This window comes from Heteronotia binoei, chromosome 19, assembly GCF_032191835.1.
Source record: "Heteronotia binoei isolate CCM8104 ecotype False Entrance Well chromosome 19, APGP_CSIRO_Hbin_v1, whole genome shotgun sequence".
NCBI classification, from domain to species: Eukaryota; Metazoa; Chordata; class Lepidosauria; order Squamata; family Gekkonidae; genus Heteronotia; species Heteronotia binoei.
In genome coordinates this window covers 31,381,155-31,399,288 of record NC_083241.1, presented here as the reverse complement: position 1 = coordinate 31,399,288, position 18,134 = coordinate 31,381,155, and the positions used below count along the sequence as shown (strand labels likewise).

General features: G+C 48.9%; 1 protein-coding gene across 3 annotated transcripts in view; it reads right to left on the bottom strand.

The window, feature by feature from the left end:
* Positions 1-1,274: 1,274 nt before the first annotated feature.
* The window catches only part of BBS4 (Bardet-Biedl syndrome 4), a 68,398-nt gene continuing 51,538 nt past the window's right edge, over positions 1,275-18,134 (bottom strand). For all 3 annotated transcript variants that reach the window (XM_060260189.1, XM_060260191.1, XM_060260190.1), the window contains 8 exons: positions 14,548-14,602; positions 12,920-12,988; positions 12,431-12,583; positions 11,702-11,873; positions 9,364-9,433; positions 6,647-6,788; positions 4,954-5,158; positions 1,275-1,991 (listed from right to left, as the gene is read on the bottom strand). In XM_060260189.1, coding sequence (XP_060116172.1) covers positions 1,858-1,991; positions 4,954-5,158; positions 6,647-6,788; positions 9,364-9,433; positions 11,702-11,873; positions 12,431-12,583; positions 12,920-12,988; positions 14,548-14,602 — 1,000 coding nt within the window. In that variant the 3' untranslated portion in view covers positions 1,275-1,857. The remainder of the gene's footprint in view (positions 1,992-4,953; positions 5,159-6,646; positions 6,789-9,363; positions 9,434-11,701; positions 11,874-12,430; positions 12,584-12,919; positions 12,989-14,547; positions 14,603-18,134) is intronic.

The window sequence follows — 18,134 nt, the reverse complement described above, 5'->3', positions numbered from 1 at the left end:
GCATCCTTACCTGTGCCTGGAGTCTTACGGCTGTTGGAGGAAGGTTTTTGCACGAGTGAGCTTGCGCTAAGTTGCCCTTTAACATTTTTGCTAGTCCCAAGCGGAGCCTTTTCATGCCACTTGGCAGGTGGCTGTAGCTGTGGCCCAGCAGAGTTCTCAGGGAAGCTGCCAGTGGAAGAACCAAATGTGGGGTTATGGACCGTACACTGCATAGCTTACAACGGCAAAGCACATCTGTAGCATCTGCCGTGCTGGCACCAGGTGGTTGCAGAGGCATATGTTTGCAGAGCTCACCTGCAAGGTGAAAGCCAACCCTGCTGGTTTCTCTCCTCACAAAGAACAGTAAGGGGTAGAGGGAAGTTAATTCGTAACAGCTTCCCTTCAAGCAATTCCCCCAAGAGAGTCTTATTTTCCTGTACTGTGCCAAACGTCTGCCTGTATGATTACTAAAACCATGAAGTTGATTTGCCTTCTCACATTGCGTGTAGGGGTGTGGTAAAATTCTGTAGCATTTGCACTAAATGGTGGGTTTGCATTTAAAATACCAAATGTGTCCTTTTCTTGGTCCCATTCCGTGGCTCTGAATGTAGATTAAATTTTAGGTAGGTTGCCATCCACCCTGCTTTCTCTGCCTTAAGGAGCAGCTGCCTTTCCCTTCCTCTCTCCACAACAGGCACCTAGTAAAGCGGGTGGGGCAGAGTGAGTTCTGAAAAGAACTGTGACTGGCCCAAGGTCACCCAGCAAGCTTCTTGAGGAGTGAGGAATCAAACCCGGTTCTCCAGATTAGAGTCCACCATTCTTGACTACTTCAATGAACGGGCATCTTCAGAAAAGGAGAGAAACTCTACACCTAAAACACCCCAGGCCCAGCTTATTAGCAAGAACATGAACTTCCTTGACCTCTGGGATCTTGCAGGGGGTCTAACAGGATCTGGAGATGGCCGGGGAGGGCTTTGTTCATAGATACACTGTTTCGTTTTAAGCAGGCTACATCAGCCTTTATTTTCATCACACTTTTTACTTCTCTTGACATTTTTTTCCCTCCCCGGGAGATAGTGTCATTCCATTACTGTGCTTCCCTGGGAGATTTGTCATTTCCTGAGATTTGTTTTTGTACTGTCTCATACATTACTTTGAGTATCTGTGGACAGGACAGTGATTAATAGCCTAGCTCGGAATTCACTGAGACACTGCTGGGTTAGCACAAACGCTCACTTGACAATACAAAGGATTCCAGTAGCAGACGGGGGACCAAAAAAGAAAAAGGCTTTAGGTAATGATCCGATCCATTTTATTACTCTAATTTGCAATATGTTTACTTATAGCTCCTGGAAACAAAACTATTTTCTGCTGCTAGCCTTGACGTGGCCAGCTTCCACCAGCCGGTAATTAAAGGAAGGAAGACATCCCTGCTTGTCAGTCTCCTACTATAGCTGATGCCACTAGGAGTCCATTATCGGCTTTCCCTGAGGAAGCAGCAGTGTCTAACCCAAATTTGACAAACAACTAGTTGAAGGGCTCCAGCGGGGGTGGGGGCTGGCCAGCCTGCAGCTGAGCCTGGAGACCTGGTTCCAGAAGGCAAGCCCAGCCCAGCAGAAACTTGAGGCCAGACCCTCGATTTGTTGGATGTGTCGTGGGGGGCGGCTGTTTTGCTCTTGGCCTGCTGTCTGGTTACCACAAAATGACATCTCCCCGGGGTAGGCCGACTGCCTCCGGGAATGAAATGTTGAGGGAAAGGGCTTCCAGTTGCAGCCCACAATGCTATGCCACGCATCTCCATCCCCATTGTGCCTGGGCTCCCAGCGGAGATGGGGGGGGGGAGGGTCTCATAGAGCTCACAAGCTCTCCGGAATTCCTCTACTTGTCCCCCACAGGCTGGCCTTTGTGCCTTTGCTCCTTCATCTCTGCCTCCTCCGGACCATCTTCTGTGTCGGTAACGGGCTCCAGGGAGGGGGAAGGGGGCTTTGCCTGCTGAGCTGAAATTCCCGCACCTGCAGAGGGAAAATGAGCAAACACCCAGCGCTAAAGGCACTGAAATAAATACAGGGGGCTCCCCACAAGACTTGAGTCGTTACTCTGAAGCAAGAGGCAGTTAAGGTGCACCAGCAACTTCAGTTACAGGGGGACAGGACGGTGTATTTAGATCAGGGGGTCCCCGACCTTTTGGAGCCTGTGGGCACTTTTGGAATTCAGACACAGCACGGCGGGCCCAGCCCCCAATCTGCTGCAGCAAGAGGCAGAACCAGCCACAAAACGGCTACCACCGCTTACATTCAGTCCCACAGCGAAAATGCCAGTCAATCAAATCTCCAGTGGCCAATCAAAAGCCTTGCTGGGCAAAAGCTGTTCCAGCAACCATGTTGGAGACCTCTGATTTAGATCATTTAGGCCAGTTTTGTGACTTCGTCTATCTAAACTTTAAGCATGACACTGTTCAGGCATCTGGCTATAAAGCAACATCACCTGACAAATGCTTTCTGGCTCACTTCTGTAGCTTCCCTGTATTTTTTTGCCCGTTGTTTCTCCCTTCTCTGACCTTCAATCATTTTCCGCACCCCGCAGTCTTCCTGCTCAAGATTTTGCTTCCAGATCATTTCTTTTTAAGACCTGTTTCTGCCAGCTGTTATCTCCATCCCACCCCACCGCACCTTCTCCTTTATCTTAAGCTGTTATCATATATCCTTTCCCCCCACTTTTGAAAAGGCCTAGAAGTGCCCGTGATAGGGCAGTCCTCCCTGGCCTGAGCCGATGATCAAAGCCGGCCACAAGTTCGAGTTTGCCTCTCATGTTTGCCTGCCTCAAAGGGAAAGGTATCTTTTGCATGGTGCAGATACAGTCTGGCTCCCTTGGACACAAGATGTGATGGCAGCTACAAGTACAGACAGCTTCAAGAGGGGACTGGATAAACACAGAGCTGTGGCTATTAGCCAGAAGATACAGATGGAACACTGTCTGGGGCAGTGATGGTCTGTATTCTTGGTGCTTGGGGGGCAACGGTGGGAGGGCTTCTTGAGTTCTGGCCCTGCTGGTGGACCTCGTGATGGTAACTGCGTTTTGGCCACTGTGTGGCACAGAGTGGTGCACTGGATGAGGCCACTGGCCATATGTTTTTATGTCACTGGGCCAAGCCATGTAGAGAGCCACGAAGAGATGTTATGGTTTCCTCTAAAGCAGGGGTCCCCAACCCCTGGGCTGTAGACTGGTACCGGTCCGTGGCCTGTTAGCAACCGGGCTGTGAGTTGTATAATTATTTCATTATATATTACAATGTATTAAGACGACGACATTGGATTTATATCCTGCCTTCCACTCTGAATCTCAGAGTGGCTCACAATCTCTGTTATCTTCCTCCCCCACAACTGACACCCTGTGAGGTGGGTGGGGCTGAGAGGGTTCTCCCAGAAGTTGCCTTTTCAAGGACAACTCTGCGAGAGCTACGACTAACCCAAGGCCATTCCAGCAGCTGCAAGTGGAGGAGTGGGGAATCAAACCCGGTTCTCCCAGATAAGAGTCTGCACACTTCACCACTACGCCATACCAATAGAAATAAAGTGCAGAATTGTATCATCCAGAAATCATCCCCCATGCAACCCCCCACCCGGGTCCGTGAAAAAATTGTCCACAAAACCAGTCCCTGGTGCCAAAAAGGTTGGGGAACGCTGCTCTAAAGTATTGCTGCACAGAAGACCTTTATAGTATCTGGCACAGGTATATTGTCTCAGCTCTCGGTAAGTGCTCTAGAGGAGACTGAATACAAGTTCGTAAGGGTTTTTTTTGGAGCAGAAACGCAGTTCCAGCTGACTTGGCAGCAGGGGGTGTGGCCTAACATGCAAATGAGTTCCTGCTGGGCTTTTCGTACACAATAAGCTCTGGAAGTTCATGAAAGGATCTCACGGGAGCCCTGAGATTCAGGAGTGGCGATATCAAAATCATTCTGCCCCTGCTGCCTGGAACCACACTGAGGACTGCCGAGGGCCTGGATGTGCTCGCGAGAGGTCCTCCCTTGCCCGGTGTGCACTTGGCCCGTTCTCCAACACCAGTCAGACTGATTCACCGTGGGCTTTCCTTACTGCTAACCCCAGGCTGAGAACACCAGTTGGACCTTTTATTTCACCTCTGATTCATTTATACCCTGCTTTTCTCCCCAGTAAAGACCCAAGGCAGCTGACATCGTTCTCTCCTCCATTTAATCCTCACAGCATCCCTTCGAGGTAGGTTAATTGGAGCGTGACTGGCCCAAGGTCACCCAGAAAGCTTTGGCACGAATGGGGATTTGAACTAGGGTCTCCCAGATACTAGTCTGGGACTCTTAACCACTACACCACACTGGCTCCATGACAGCGAGAAAGGAGGTGGGCCAGATTGGCAGTGGTGGGATTATGAAAATCCAGCCCTCCTTCCCCACCCCAATCCACAATGGGGCTTTCTAGAAGGCTTCCTTTGTGCACAGATGCCACAGCCAGTGTGGTGTCGTGGCTAAGAGCGGTGGGCTCTAATTTGGAGAGCCGGCTTTGATTCCCCACTCTTCCTTCCACATAAAGCCTGCTAGGTAAATTTGTGCCAGTCACAGTTCTTTCCGATCTCTCTCAGTCCCACCTGCCTCACAAGATGCCAGTTGTAAGAGAAGAAAAGAAGGTGACAGTAAACTGCTTTAAGACTCCTTAAGGTAAAGAAAAGCAGGGTATAAAAACCGACTGGGCTGTTAGGGCTGCTACTGGAGGCTGTTCCTCCGTTTCATCTATTAATTAAACTATCCAATCTCCATTTGAGTGGCTGCAACAACAGGCACTGAAAGGTTCTCCATCCCCGCAAGTGCCAATTTTTTCCCCGCCACTACCCTGTCATTTCCAGCGATCAGAATCCATCCTAAGTGTTAGATAATGGAAGGGACAGGAGCAGGTGTGCATTAATGCTGCCTTCACAAACACAAGCGGGGCAGGGAGTCGGGCATACCTGGCGGGAACTGAATGGTCTTTCCGTACCCAGCTGCCGAAGACATGGCTTGTCCCAGAGCCTGGTTTGAACCCAAAGGCTGTGTGCCAGATTTGCTGGCCGAATTCCCTCGCTGCTTTGACTTGGAGTCTTTTGCAAGCTTGGTCCACACTGTGCTCTCTCCCAGCTGCAAGGAGGAACCCAACTTCTGGGCAATCTCCACCATCTGCTTGTATAAGAGGAGGGGAGGGAAAGAGGCCGGAAATGTCAGGTTGAGCATCATAGCCAGACCCTTGGACATCATGTCCTCTGAATCTGCTTCCACAAGATGCGTGAGCCAGGCGGAAGATGGTTGTCATCGTCTAGGGAAGTGTGGCTGCCCCATGGAACGAGGATCCCAACAAAAAGAGGGCTTTGACTGGGCATTCCAGCCTGACGCGCAGACTGGTTCATTGACGTAGCAAAGGAGGAGTTTCTGCTGTAGTGCTCTCAAGCAGGGCTTTTTTTGTAGCAGGAACTCCTTTGCATATTAGGCCACACACCCCTGATGCAGCCAATCCTCCTGGAGCTTACAGGGATCTTCTTACAGGGCCTACCATAAGCTCTTGGAGGATTGGATACATCAGGGGTGTGGCCTAATATGCAAAGGAGTTCCTGCTACAAAAAAAGCCCTGCAAGTATGGAACTCTCAGCAGCAGGGACAAACACGGACTGCTGGGTTTTTCAGTGGGGCTTTCTCCCCACACCCCTCCCCCCGCCATGGGAGCAACTGTGCTTTGGGGAAGCGTGACTGCTCATCAGTAGTCTGAACCCGTGGTTCCCAACGTTTTTGGTATGGTAACCCACGAGTCTAAATTTACTTTGAACGGTGGCTCAACCTGGGCTGGCCAGCCCAAGGCTTTTTTGATGCAAACTCTGACCTCAGCTCCCATCTATTCCCGTGCTCCATTTTCAATAGTGCAGTCACGCCCTGGGCCTAGGCTGTGAGACCCAGAGGGCAAGGGGAAGCCTACCTTGAGTTGCTAGTGGGGCTACATCTCCCAGGATCCCTTCTGTCCCTCTGATTGGGTGGCAGTGATTTAGAAGTAAAGAGCAGAGGGGTGGGACCTGGGAGGAAAGAATCAACAGGCCTTGCTAGAGAGGGTTTTTTTTCTCAGGGGAGGCGGCAATCTGGAGAGAAGGCACCAGAGGGTTCCCTCACCAAGGAGGAGTCTGTTTGGTATTAGAAGGAGGGAACGTCTAGTTAGACACGTCAGGGCTTTAATTTCTTTGTAGCAACCTTTACTATTTTCTATATTCACTGCACACTCAACGTTTTACTATCCACTTGTTCTAGAGCACTTACAATAAGCTTCTAGTTGTTAAACTGCCTGGGTCCTCATGTCTCTTCGGTCACGGTTAAAAGGTATTTGCTAAAAGGGAGGATACAGGGGCTGGGTCGGTGCTCTGGGCCCTCTCTGATATGACACTTTCCAGAGTGGTGGCAGCCAGTAGAAGGCCCTTCCAGATTCTCTGCTGTGTGACAAGTGCCCATCCAGATGTTTTCAGAAACCAACAGACATCACACCAAGGATGCAGCTGTGACTATGCACCCCTAGTAACTGGGAGTTCAGCTCTGGGCGAAGGAGCCACCATTAGGGAGGGGTGGCCTGCGACTCACTTTCAGTGGCTTTGCAACCCACTTCTGTGGAAATGCTGGTTTTGACCAAGGTACCTCAAGGTCCAGCTCCATCTCGCCGCTCTCCTTTAACATGCTGACCTTGCCTTCCATCTCCTGGTACTGGAGGACAGCTTTTTGCTTCTCGCCCAGGTTGTACAGCAGAATCGCGTAATTCAGGTTTACCAGGGGGTTGTGCCTGTGGCCCAGGGGAAACAGGATGTGTGCGTGGGGTGGGGGGAAGGGAGAAGAACAGGATTAAACCACAATCGGCGCTGGTGGCCATTTTCGGACAGAACGATTTCAGCCTGCTACTAAACAATGCCGCGAGAAACAAGGCGAGAGAGGAACTTAAAGTTTCCCCCTCCAACGTTTTGCAACTGGGAGAACCCAATTTCTGGATGTCCAACTATAAGCAGAAACAATTAAGCAAGTGATAAAAGCTAAAACAATCAGTTGGTTTTTTTAATTTGGATCTCCGCAGCTAAGCAGGGCCCTGCCTGGCGTTTGAGCGGGAGGCAACCAGGGAAGTCCAGGGCTGCTGCACAGAGGCGGGCAATGGCAGAGCACCTGTGAATGACTCTTGCCCTGAAGACCCTGCGGGACACCATAAATCTTCTGGGACTTTATGACACTTTCCGCCACCAAAGAAGTGCCTCTGGGGAAGAAGAGAACGGAGATTACAGTTTGGAGAGAGGATCGAGGGAATCCTTGTATTTGTGGAACTTGCTCTTGTATCTGCCAGTGTGGGACATCTGCATATGAGCCAGATTACTAACTAGTTACCTAGCAGGGTTGCCAGGTCCTCCAGCCCACTGGGATTGTGGTGGTGATGCTGGTCGGGTTGCCAGATCCAGGTTAGGAAACTTCTGGGGGTTTGGGGGTGGAGCCTGGAGAGGTCAGGGACCTCCTCAATGGGGTCCAGTGCCGCAGAGCCCACCCTCTAAATCACCAGAGGAACTGATCTCTGTAGTCTGGAGATGAGCCATATGGAGCAGAGGTCCATCAGTGGCTATAAGCCACAGGGTATAGATGGAACTCTCTGTCTGGGGCAGTGATGCTCTGTTTTCTTGGTGCTTGGGGGGAGCACAGTGGGAGGGCTTCTAGTATCCCAGCCCCACTGGTGGCATCTGGGTTTTTTGGCCATTGTGTGACACAGAGTCACTGGCCTGATCCAACACGGCTTCTCTTATGCTCTTAATAATTCAGGGGGATCCCCAGGTCCCACCTGGAGGCTGGCATCCCTATTTTTTGTAACATTTTGTACAGGGGGCTGATTCCCATGCCATATCTAGAGCATTCATCAAGATCCCAAGGAAAACAAGCCATTGCTGCAGCATTTCCTAAACATCTGACAAGGCACTCTTTTTTTCTTGAATTAAGATTCAGAAGCACTGCATTCACTTCTGCCTCCCCCCCCCCAAAAAGCAAGCAAGAACCGTGTGCCTAAAGAGGGACTCGTTCTGGGTGCTTTTTCACTGAGGGCTGATTAGTCTGCTAAATCACCACTGTGGGAGTGACTGAAGGAACTAATCGCAAAGGCAGTAGAGACACACCAGAATTATCCACTCCCCCCACCCCTATTGAGAGGAGGGCCATGAACAAGGGAAACACAGCTGGTGGAGAAAGAGTTAAGCCAAGCGTCAGAACCTGTGTGGTGTAGTGGTTTGACTGTCGGATCTGGGAGACTCAGGTTCGAATCCCCACTCTGCCGTAGAAGCATGCTGGGTAATTGGGGGGTGGGGAGAGAAAGCCCTGTCTAGTTACACACAAACCAGGAAAAAAAATAATCAGCAAAGAAATCCAGCATTGTATGCAGAGTATGACTGCCATCTTGAGGCTGGGGAATTCCTGGAGGAGGTGGGGAAGGAAGGGACTTCAGTGGGGCGTAATAATATTGCATCTACCCTCTGAGGCCGCCATCTTCTCAAGGGGAAGTAATCTCTGTAGTCTGGAGATGAGCTATCATTCTGGGAGATCTCCAGGACATCCCCAACCTGGAGCTGGCAACCCGATTTGAACCTGAGTGGGGTTCTGAACGCAAGTCTCCTCTGTAAACCAATTTTCTGTAATTCTGAGAAATCTCCAGTGTGCAAACAAAGCCACAGCTGGAACATGGGACCCATCCAGACGTGACACGATGGATCTACATTTCCTCTTCACTCTCCCAAGGAAACACAACTTGAGAGCCAATGTGGCACAGTGGTTAAAATGTCAGGCTAGGGTCTGGGAGACCCAGCTTTGAATCCCCACTCTGCTGTGGAAGCTTGCTGGGTGACCTTGGGCCAGTCGCTCCCCCCCCCCTTCAGCCTAACCTACCTCACAAGATTGTTGTGGTGAGGATAAAATGGAGAAGGAGTGAAGGATGTAAGCTGCTTTGGGTCCCTGCAGAGAAGAAAGGCAGGGTACAAATGAATTAAACCTCACCACTCCAATGCTTTTTGTTCCAGATCAGGGCTAGGTTGCCTTTTCCGCTTTAAAAATATCATGAGAAACTCCATCTGTGCGCACATCTAGCTTTGCTCCAAGAAATGAGGAAATGCGTCCAATGCTGCTATTCCGGAGGCAAAGAGAACACAAGCTGAATCCTCCGTGGCACCGCTTCGTGATTGGAACAGATGCCCATGCTCTCAATAGGAAAAATGCTTCTCAGAATTATAGAGTTGGAAGGAACCTCCAGGGTGATCTAGTCCAACCCCCTGTACAATGCAGGGAATTCACAGATCCACCCCCACATACCCAGGTTCCCTGGAAGAAAGGAAAAAACCAATTACCTGTCCAGCGCTGCAGCTTTCTGGTAAGCTAACTTGGCATTCTCCGCGTCAGCCAGGTTTGTCAGTGCAACTGTGTTAGGAAGAAAAAGCCAGGATACATTTTTCTAGCAAAGTGACAGATCGCTAAATTAGGGCTTCCGCTTCACCTCAGCAATGGGGCCAGGCAGGATCGAAGCAGGAGGCGAAGGAGAGGGGGTGGAGACGTTATTGTCTTTATCAGGACTGAAAGCCTACTTTCCTCTTTCAATAATTCTCTTTGCGTTCACTGTCTAAGCTGCTATTTGTTATTCCCGATTATGATCAGGTATCATTCCCGTGTGTATGTGTCCTTATTGGACTCCATTTATCCTCTTCCTCCTCAGATTCAGTTTGTGTTTTAACGGGGATTCTGGGAGGAGACTGAGGACAGATGGATTTTAGAAAGTAGCTTGAGAAATAAATATGTAGGGGCCTGTATGGAGCACTGAAGCTCCAGCCTTCCTAGGAATAACTCTCCCCAACCCTCTTCTGGCACTTAAGATTTTATCAGATTCTGTCCACATGTTCTACTGCTTGTTTCTGACAGGCAGGCCTGTGTATATTTCACAACACGGTCACGGAATTCATCACTGTGAAAGCCTTGGCTATTCTAAAAACACATTTTTAGCTCAAGCTTGAATAGCAGAAGCATGCTGCTTTCCTCTTGACACAGACGTCGTTTTCACTGAAATCAGTAGAATTTACGTCCACCGAGGTGTGTTTAGAAACACAAGCCTTGGATATGAATGGAAACGGCTGCTCGGCGCTCTATTTTAATTCACATTTTACATTTCCAAGAGGGCAGCAAATCCCACAGTCACAATTCTTATTAAAAGCTTACCAATTTAGCTTTGCGTGCCTCTGTGAGAGATCAATCACTCTTTCTTAATAGCAGACTTTGATCATTTTAAGCCTGTTAGTGAGTCTGCAAAACGAGGCCTCCCACAGACCATGTTCTGAATACCTGCGATATTCCCACAGGCAGGCAGAAGAATGGGACTTTTTAAATTAACACACGCATATACCCCAGTGGCCTGAGGAGAAGGGGCGTGCTCAGTGTTTTCCAAGAGGCATGAAACTCAGGGTACAGCCCTTAAAGGAACACAGAGGCCAGGGTTCTTATGCCTGCACTACAAGGGTGATTTCCCAGTGATTTGAATCAGGGAAAGTGTAGATCACTGGGGAAGGCAAAGGCAAACTACCCCGTAAAAAGTCTGCCGCGAAAACGTTGTGAAAGCAACATCACCCCAGAGTTGGAAACGACTGCTGCTTACACAGAGGACCTTTCCTTTCCTTTCTTGAATCAGGGACTCTGCTCGCGTCATGCTCTGAACCACAATGCTAAGCGTGGAGGGGAAAGCCTTGATTCTCACAGATTTCTCAGTCTCTGACTAGATGGGGCACAGCATTTGAGGTCACTGCTAATAGTATCTCAAGTTTATTTTATTTACGGAATAGAATACATGAAGCTGTCTCACACTGAACGAGGCCCTTGGTCCATCATGGTCAGAACTGTCTACTCAGGCTGACAGCTGCTCTCTAGGGTCTCGGGCAGAGGTCTGTCGCATTGCCTACTGCCTGATCTTTTTTAGCTGGAGATTCTGGTGATTGAACCTGGGACCCTCTGCGTGCAAAGCAGATGCTCTTCCGCTGAGCCATGGCCCCTCCTCAAGAACGCTGGGAGATCTGCTTAGAACACTATCTAAATCAATACTAGGAATCAAGCTGCACCTTGAAGGCCAACCAAGTTTTATTCAGAACGTAAGCTTTCGTGTGCCCTCTAAGCACACTTCATCAGACGACGGGATCAGATATAGTGTGCTTAGAGAGCTCACAAAAGCTTACGTTCTGAATAAAACTTGGTTGGTCTTAAAGGTGCCACTTGATTCCTGCTTAGTTCAACTGCTTCAGACCACCACGGCTGCCCACCTGGATCTAAATCAATACTAGTACACTAGGGACTGCAGCAAGGGGAGAGATCAGTCGTCGATGCCAAAGCATCGCTGGGGTTTTTGAAGAGGAAGATGACAACTGCAGATTTATACCCCGCCCTTCTCTTTGAATCAGAGACTCAGAGCGGCTTACAATCTCCTATATCTTCTCCCCCACAACAGACACCCTGTGAGGTGGGTGGGGCTGAGAGGGCTCTCGCAGCAGCTGCCCTTTCAAGGACAACCTCTGCCAGAGCTATGGCTGCACCAAGGCCATTCCAGCAGCTGCAAGTGGAGGAGTGGGGAATCAAACCCGGTTCTCCCACATAAGAGTCCACACACTTAACCCCACACTTTCTTGCTGTCACCAAGCAAGAGGGTGCTGTTACCTGCCAACAACATGTAGAGCTCGCCCAGCTTTGGCTGGAGGTAGACTGCGGCGCTGATGAAGTGGAAGGCAGATGCATACTGCTGCATTGTCAGGTGGACTAGCCCCAGGTTGTACAGGACCTTCCAGTCAAAGGGGGCCAGGTAGTTGGCTCGCTTCAGGCAGCTGATTGCCTGCAGAGGAAAATGGTGCTGTTCAGGAAGACGGAAGGCAAAGTCTTTGCTCGACTGCTGCTGCGGGGAGAAGGGCTGAGGCTGCCGTTTTGGGTTGCCCGAATAATCTCCAACGGGTTCCTCTCTTGGTAGCTAACTGTACTGCCCAGCTGTCAAACCTGGCTCAAGTGATGAACAGCTGTATCAAAATCCATGTGGCCCCAGATTAAGAACATAAGAGAAGCCATGTTGGATCAGGCCAATGGCCACTGCATGAGACAGGATGCTGGGTTAGATGGACCACTGGCCTGATCCAGCAGGGCACTTCTGATGTTCTTAACTAATCAAATTGCCTGGGAGACACAGACAGCTGTCCGGTCACTGAGGAATTGAGAACGCAACTTGCATAGCAAGGGTACACTAAGCCAAGATGAATAAATAGACCATAAATGGGATATAGCCCAAGTGTTGCTGCTAGGGTAGTGCGCCGAACAAGTTAGGTGCTCATGCTTGACCCTATTCAAAAACAAATTTGGGGGTGGGGGGAGGGAGACAGGAAGCACAAAGCCGACACCTACCGCTACAAATTTCTTCTTGCCGAAGAAGCACATTCCAATGTTGTTCCAGAGCGGGGGGCTTTCGGGAACAGCACAAGCCACCACCCGGTACTTCGTGAGGGCCACGTCATAGTCCCCGTGCATCTGCATCATGCTACCGGCTGCCAAAATTGCCTTGAAGACAAAACAGCGGTAGCCAGCTGAGAAAAAGGGGTTTTTTGGCAGCAATATGGGTGGGTGCAAACGGCAGAAAACGCTGCATCGGGAAACATTTCTCAGGGGTCAAACTGAGGTCTCCAAAGCTGGAGATATCGAAAACCTTGTGGAAGGAGGGAGGGAGACTACAGGGCCATGCTGATGGCTTATATTCCATTATTTGCTATCTTATGCAGTCATTTTCTTGAGTTGCCCTTTGGTAGTTTTATTTATTGATTCTCTCAAAGGCTCGGGTTACCGATGTTTTTCCCTCTTTCAACGACAAAGCAATCTATTTTGCATTCCCAAAGGTACCTTATAGTTGCTGGGATCATACGTGAGTGCATTCCCAAGATGCTCAAAGGCCTTCTGATAAACGCCAAGCTACAAAAACGGAGAGAGGATAAATACATCGGGAGAAGTGGCACTCACACTTAAATAACAGAGCAGGAACTACTGGTGATTTTTTGTTTTGTTTTTTGTCCCGTTCTCAGCATTTCCTGAGAGAGCGATTTCTTATAGTGCTCCAGACAGCACAATTCCTCCCGGACTCATAACAAGCTAGCTGAGCGCTGCATTTCCATCCTGGTGATTTCATCTTTTAAAAAATAAAAATAAAGCAGAACTGGAAAGAACTGAACTTTTTCATCTTTCTGGCTGATGTGGCCCACGTATCTGAGTGTCCTTTCTTGAGGAGGAAATGGCTTCCATGCTGCGGTGGCCAAACTGTGGCTCTTTCACATATATTATGTGGCTCTTAAAGTCTGCACTGCCCTGTCAACCGGCTTGGAAAAGACATTTGTCTCTTTAAATCATTTCTCCAAGCCAAGCCAGCCAATGGAGAATGCATTTAAAGATAAAGTTGCTTTCTTTCCACCTCTCCCTCCTCCCAGGGCTTTTTTTTTTTTTGTAGCAGGAACTCCTGTGTATACTAGGCCACACACGCCTGATGTAGCTAATCCTCCAAGAGCTTACAGGGTTCTTAGTACAGGGCTTACTGTAAGCTCTTGGAGGATTGGCTACATCAGGGGTGTGTGGCCTAATATGCAAAGGAGTTCTTGCTACAAAAAAAGTCCTGCCCCCCCCCCCCAATCTATTTGCTTTCTTTTCACCCTTCCTTCCTGCCCTCAAACATCTGACACTCATGCCTTGAGACTCTCAAAACATCTGACATTTATTCTGTGTGGCTTATATGTTAAGTATAGGTTTGGCCACCCCTGCTCTAGACCTCCAAGCCTTAACCGCTGCTCCTCTGGGGGAACGCTATCCATTCTAATAATCTGGGGCCACTGATGGAGGTGCTTATTGGGGAGGATCCTGTCCAGAGCCAAATGGGTGCATCGATTAGGAAGACACCCAAGTTCCACCCGCTCCAGAGCCCCAGCAGAAGAGAGGGAGAAATGCACCTGTTTAAAAATAAAGAAAAAAGATCAAGATGGCAAGAGTCCTATTTGTTTGCCTACAGAAAGCGTGAAACCCAATTTTTTTTTTTGGGGGGGGGGGGCAGTACCCGTTTTTCCCCAGAAGCCACAATCCCATTATGTATCCTGCCTGCTCAGTTCTGCAGAACTCCTGGCCTCCTTCCCCAGAGCCAAAGCAGGCAGGAGCAAAGTCTCAATATGATGCTGAGATACCCAGATGTGAAATTATTTATTTACTTCCTTTATACCCCACCTTCTACCCAGTGGGGACCCAAAGCGGATTACATCCTCATCCTCGCCTCCATTTCATCCCCACAACAACCCTGTGAGGCAGGCTGGGCTGAGAAAGCGTGACTGGCCCGGGGTCACCCAGCGAGCTTTGATGGCACAAGTGGGGATTCGAACCAAGGTCCTCCCAGATACTAGTCCGACACTCTTGACCACTACACCACACTGGCTCTCGTACTGCACACTACTTTTGGGCCACATTCAAGAGTTACCCAATTCAAAGTCCCCCCATACCTGCAGGTAAAGCAAGCCCAGAGTCGTCAGCAGCTCCATGTTTTCGGGAGAGAACCTGAAATGCCAAGAAGAGACCTTGAGGGCTTTAAGCAGCCTGGAACGTTCGTTATCACAAACTGTTATGCACAGGAATAAACGATCCTTGAAGAGAGGTGTCCTGAGACACTTCAGGCGCCTGAAACGGAATGCCCAAATGGCTCCCGTTATGGCACTAAAATACATATATCAAGAGACGATTTTGCTGCTCTTTTAGTAGAGTCCCAAAGGACGAGACCCAAAATAGCCTGAATCATCCCGTCGAATGGTGCTGCTGTTTCTGACCTTGCAGAGAAGAACAGGCCGGTCCGAAAAGCACAGTTTCCAGACTGTTTGTGTCACAATGAGGTTTGAACAGGAAGTTTAGCAACCTATGCCCCTGGCAGAAATTTTAACTCGCCCCAGGCGAGCATGCAACCGGGAGGCCAAAATAAACCTTGAGCCTGACATCACTCTGCTAAACTGACCTCTCCACCACTACTCAATATAAGATGCTTAGTCACTGGCCAAAAGGTGGGTGCCATGGTGCCCACCAACACTTTTCCTGGTGTCTACCAAGTGATTTTAGAAAGTGGGCTTGGCCAGATAGGGCTAGGATTGCCAGGTCCGACTCAGGAAAAAACAGGTTACTTACCTGTAACTGATGATCTTCAAGTGGTCATCTGTGCAGTCATACACATGGGTTTTCCCGCTAGAACGAACCCGACCTCAGAGAATTTAAAGCTAGCCTAGGTGTTTATTTTGGCGCGCATTCCCTCTCGTTCTGGGGAGCAGGCATCCACTGCGCATGCCTGGAGCAAGGGGAAGGCGCTCCACCCACCCACTTTCTTCTAGCCACTGTATAGAGGAATTTGAAAAGGTAAGCATAGCATAAACCAGCATCAGGGAAGGCTGGGCAGGCGTGTGTGACTGCACAGATGACCACTCGAAGATCATTAGTTACAGGTAAGCAACCTGTTTATCTTCATCGTGGTCTCTGGGCAGTCCCACACATGGGTGACTGGTAAGCTGAAGTGCACGGAGGCGGGTGCTGGTTCTGAAAAGGAACGACATGGATTAAGTATGCATATAGACACCCAAAAATATTGTACTTACAGGAGAGGAGGCTGTAGGCTTCAATCAAAGATAGAGCGAAGTACAGCTTGTCCAAAGGACACGTCTCGCAGTGCACGGACGTCTAAGGCGTAGTGCGTGGCGAATGTCGATGTAGAAGACCAGACTGCAGCAGCACAGATGTCTTCCATCGGTACGCTTTTGGAGAAAGCCGAAGACAAAGAAAGAGCTCTAGTGGAATGGGCTCGTAAATGTTCAGGTATAGGGTTGTTTAGCTAGTTGGTAACATAACGCAATAGCAGCCACAACCCACTTCGAGAGTCTCTGGGTAGAGATTCTTTGCCCTTGTTTATGAGTTCCATAAACTACGAAAAGTCTCGAGTCCTTACAAAAAGGGCTTGTTCTATCAATATAGTAAGCAAGGGCCTGACGTACGTCCAGATTGTGTAAAGTTCGTTGGCCCGTGTCACAAGATTCTGGAAGAAGGAAGGTAAAGTGGTTGGTTTTCCCAGATAGTAAGGTGAAATGACCTTTGGGAGAAGGTTGGATCAGGATGTAGAACCACTCTGTCATGGTGGAAGACAGTGTAAGGTGGGTCTGTCCGGAAAGCACAAACATCGCTAGCTCTTTTGCCAGATGTAAGTGCCACCTATAGTGCTGTTTTTCATGATAAAAGATGCAGTGGGATAGATGCCATCGGTTCAAAGGGAGGTTTAATTAGTTGACTCAGAACAAGGGATAAGCTCCACGTAGGTTACAATTGACGAATTGGGGTCGTAGGTGCAGAATGCCTTTGAGGAATGATTTTGCAGCAGGATGAGAAAACACCATGCGTCCTTCAATATGTGGATGGAAGGCTGAAATAGCGGCCAAGTGAACTTTCAAAGAGAAGTAGGCAAGGCCGGAGTTAGAGAGAGATAAGGTGTACGACAGGATTTGAGCTATAGAGGATGATGTAGGTAAAAAATTGTGGTAGGCGGCATACTCAGCAAACCTCTTCCATTTTTGAGAATAAGACCTTCTGGTGGATGGTTTTCTGGCATTTAATAGAACTTGTCAGACTTCCGCAGGAAACTCTAAAAATTGATCCTCCATGCCGTCAGTCGCAGGAGCCCTGGATCGTGATGTAGGACCTTGCCATTTTGTTGTGAGAGGAGGTCCCGAGTTTGAGGGAAGTAATGAAATACACTGTTGGAGAGAAGAAGTGTGGTGGACTATGGTTGACGAGGCCACCAGGGTGTGATTAGTATGCAATTGGTCTGATCCGATTGGATCTTTTGAAGCGTTCTCGTTATTAGTGTAATGTGTGGAAAAAGGTAGTGAAGCGGTCCTTTCCATTGGTGGAGAAAGGCATCTCCCACAGATTGAGTCGATGGGGGACCTCGCATGTAGAAGCGTGTGAATTGGGTATTGTCCAGGGAAGCAAACACATCTATGACCGGAACTCCGAACATTTTGAAGACTGGTTGGAGATAGCATCGTTTGAGCATTCATTCGTGATCGTTCACGAGTTGGCGACTTAGGGCATCTGCTTGGGTATTTTGGGTCCCAGATAGATGTACAGCTGTCAGATGTATGTTGGCTAACCCCTAATCTCTTGGCTCTCTTTCTGCTGTCATCTACTGTGGTTAAGATGTCATCAGTGGTTGCATTAAAAAGACCTTGGCTGTCAAAAGGCAAATCTTCAATTTTAAATTTTATGTCAGGCTGAAGTGATGAGGAGCAGAGCCAGGCATGCCTACATAAGGCAATGGAGGTGGCCATGGTTCTCGAAGAGCAAGCAACAGTGTGCCGGACTGAGTTGATTTGTTGCTTACTTACACAATTAAGCTCTTGTAGTATCTTTGAAGCTTGTTTCTGTGAAGTTTCAGGTAAGGATGGGACTAGTGTATTAAGTTGGGACGATAAATTGAAAGTATAGGCAGTGAAGTAGGCCAAATAGTTATGAATTTTGGATGTAGCGGTGCAGAGGGAGTAGAGTTTTCTGCCCAATGTGTCCAACTTCTTTCCTCTTTCTCCGGTGGGACAGGGTGACGTGTCTGCTTTGATTTCGAGGACGAATGTACAATCATTGAATTTGGAGCAGGATGGTTAAATAAGAATTTTGAATCTGGTTAATGTATTTTGCATAGGGATTCAATTCGTTTAGACGTCGGTGGTACTGATGCAGGCTTATCCCAAGCTTCCTTCAATGCTTCCAAATGGACAGGTAGCATGGGTAAGAAGGATCCTGCAGGTAAATCCGCATGGACCAGGTCGTGGAGCACTTCTGATACTCTCGGCAGATCTGTGGTTAGTTTTATGTTGAGTGTATTTGCCATGTTCGTGAATAAATCCAGATAAGCTTTGGATCCCTCAGATAGAGAGGTCAGCTGGCTTTGTGATGTCAGATGCAGGTGATGTTGGTGAAGAGATTGAATGTGATGACTCAGCGTTTCGGCTTCGGAATCCTCCAGAGCATCTACAGGAGTCGTGGGTCTGTCAAGTGCAGGTGTCGT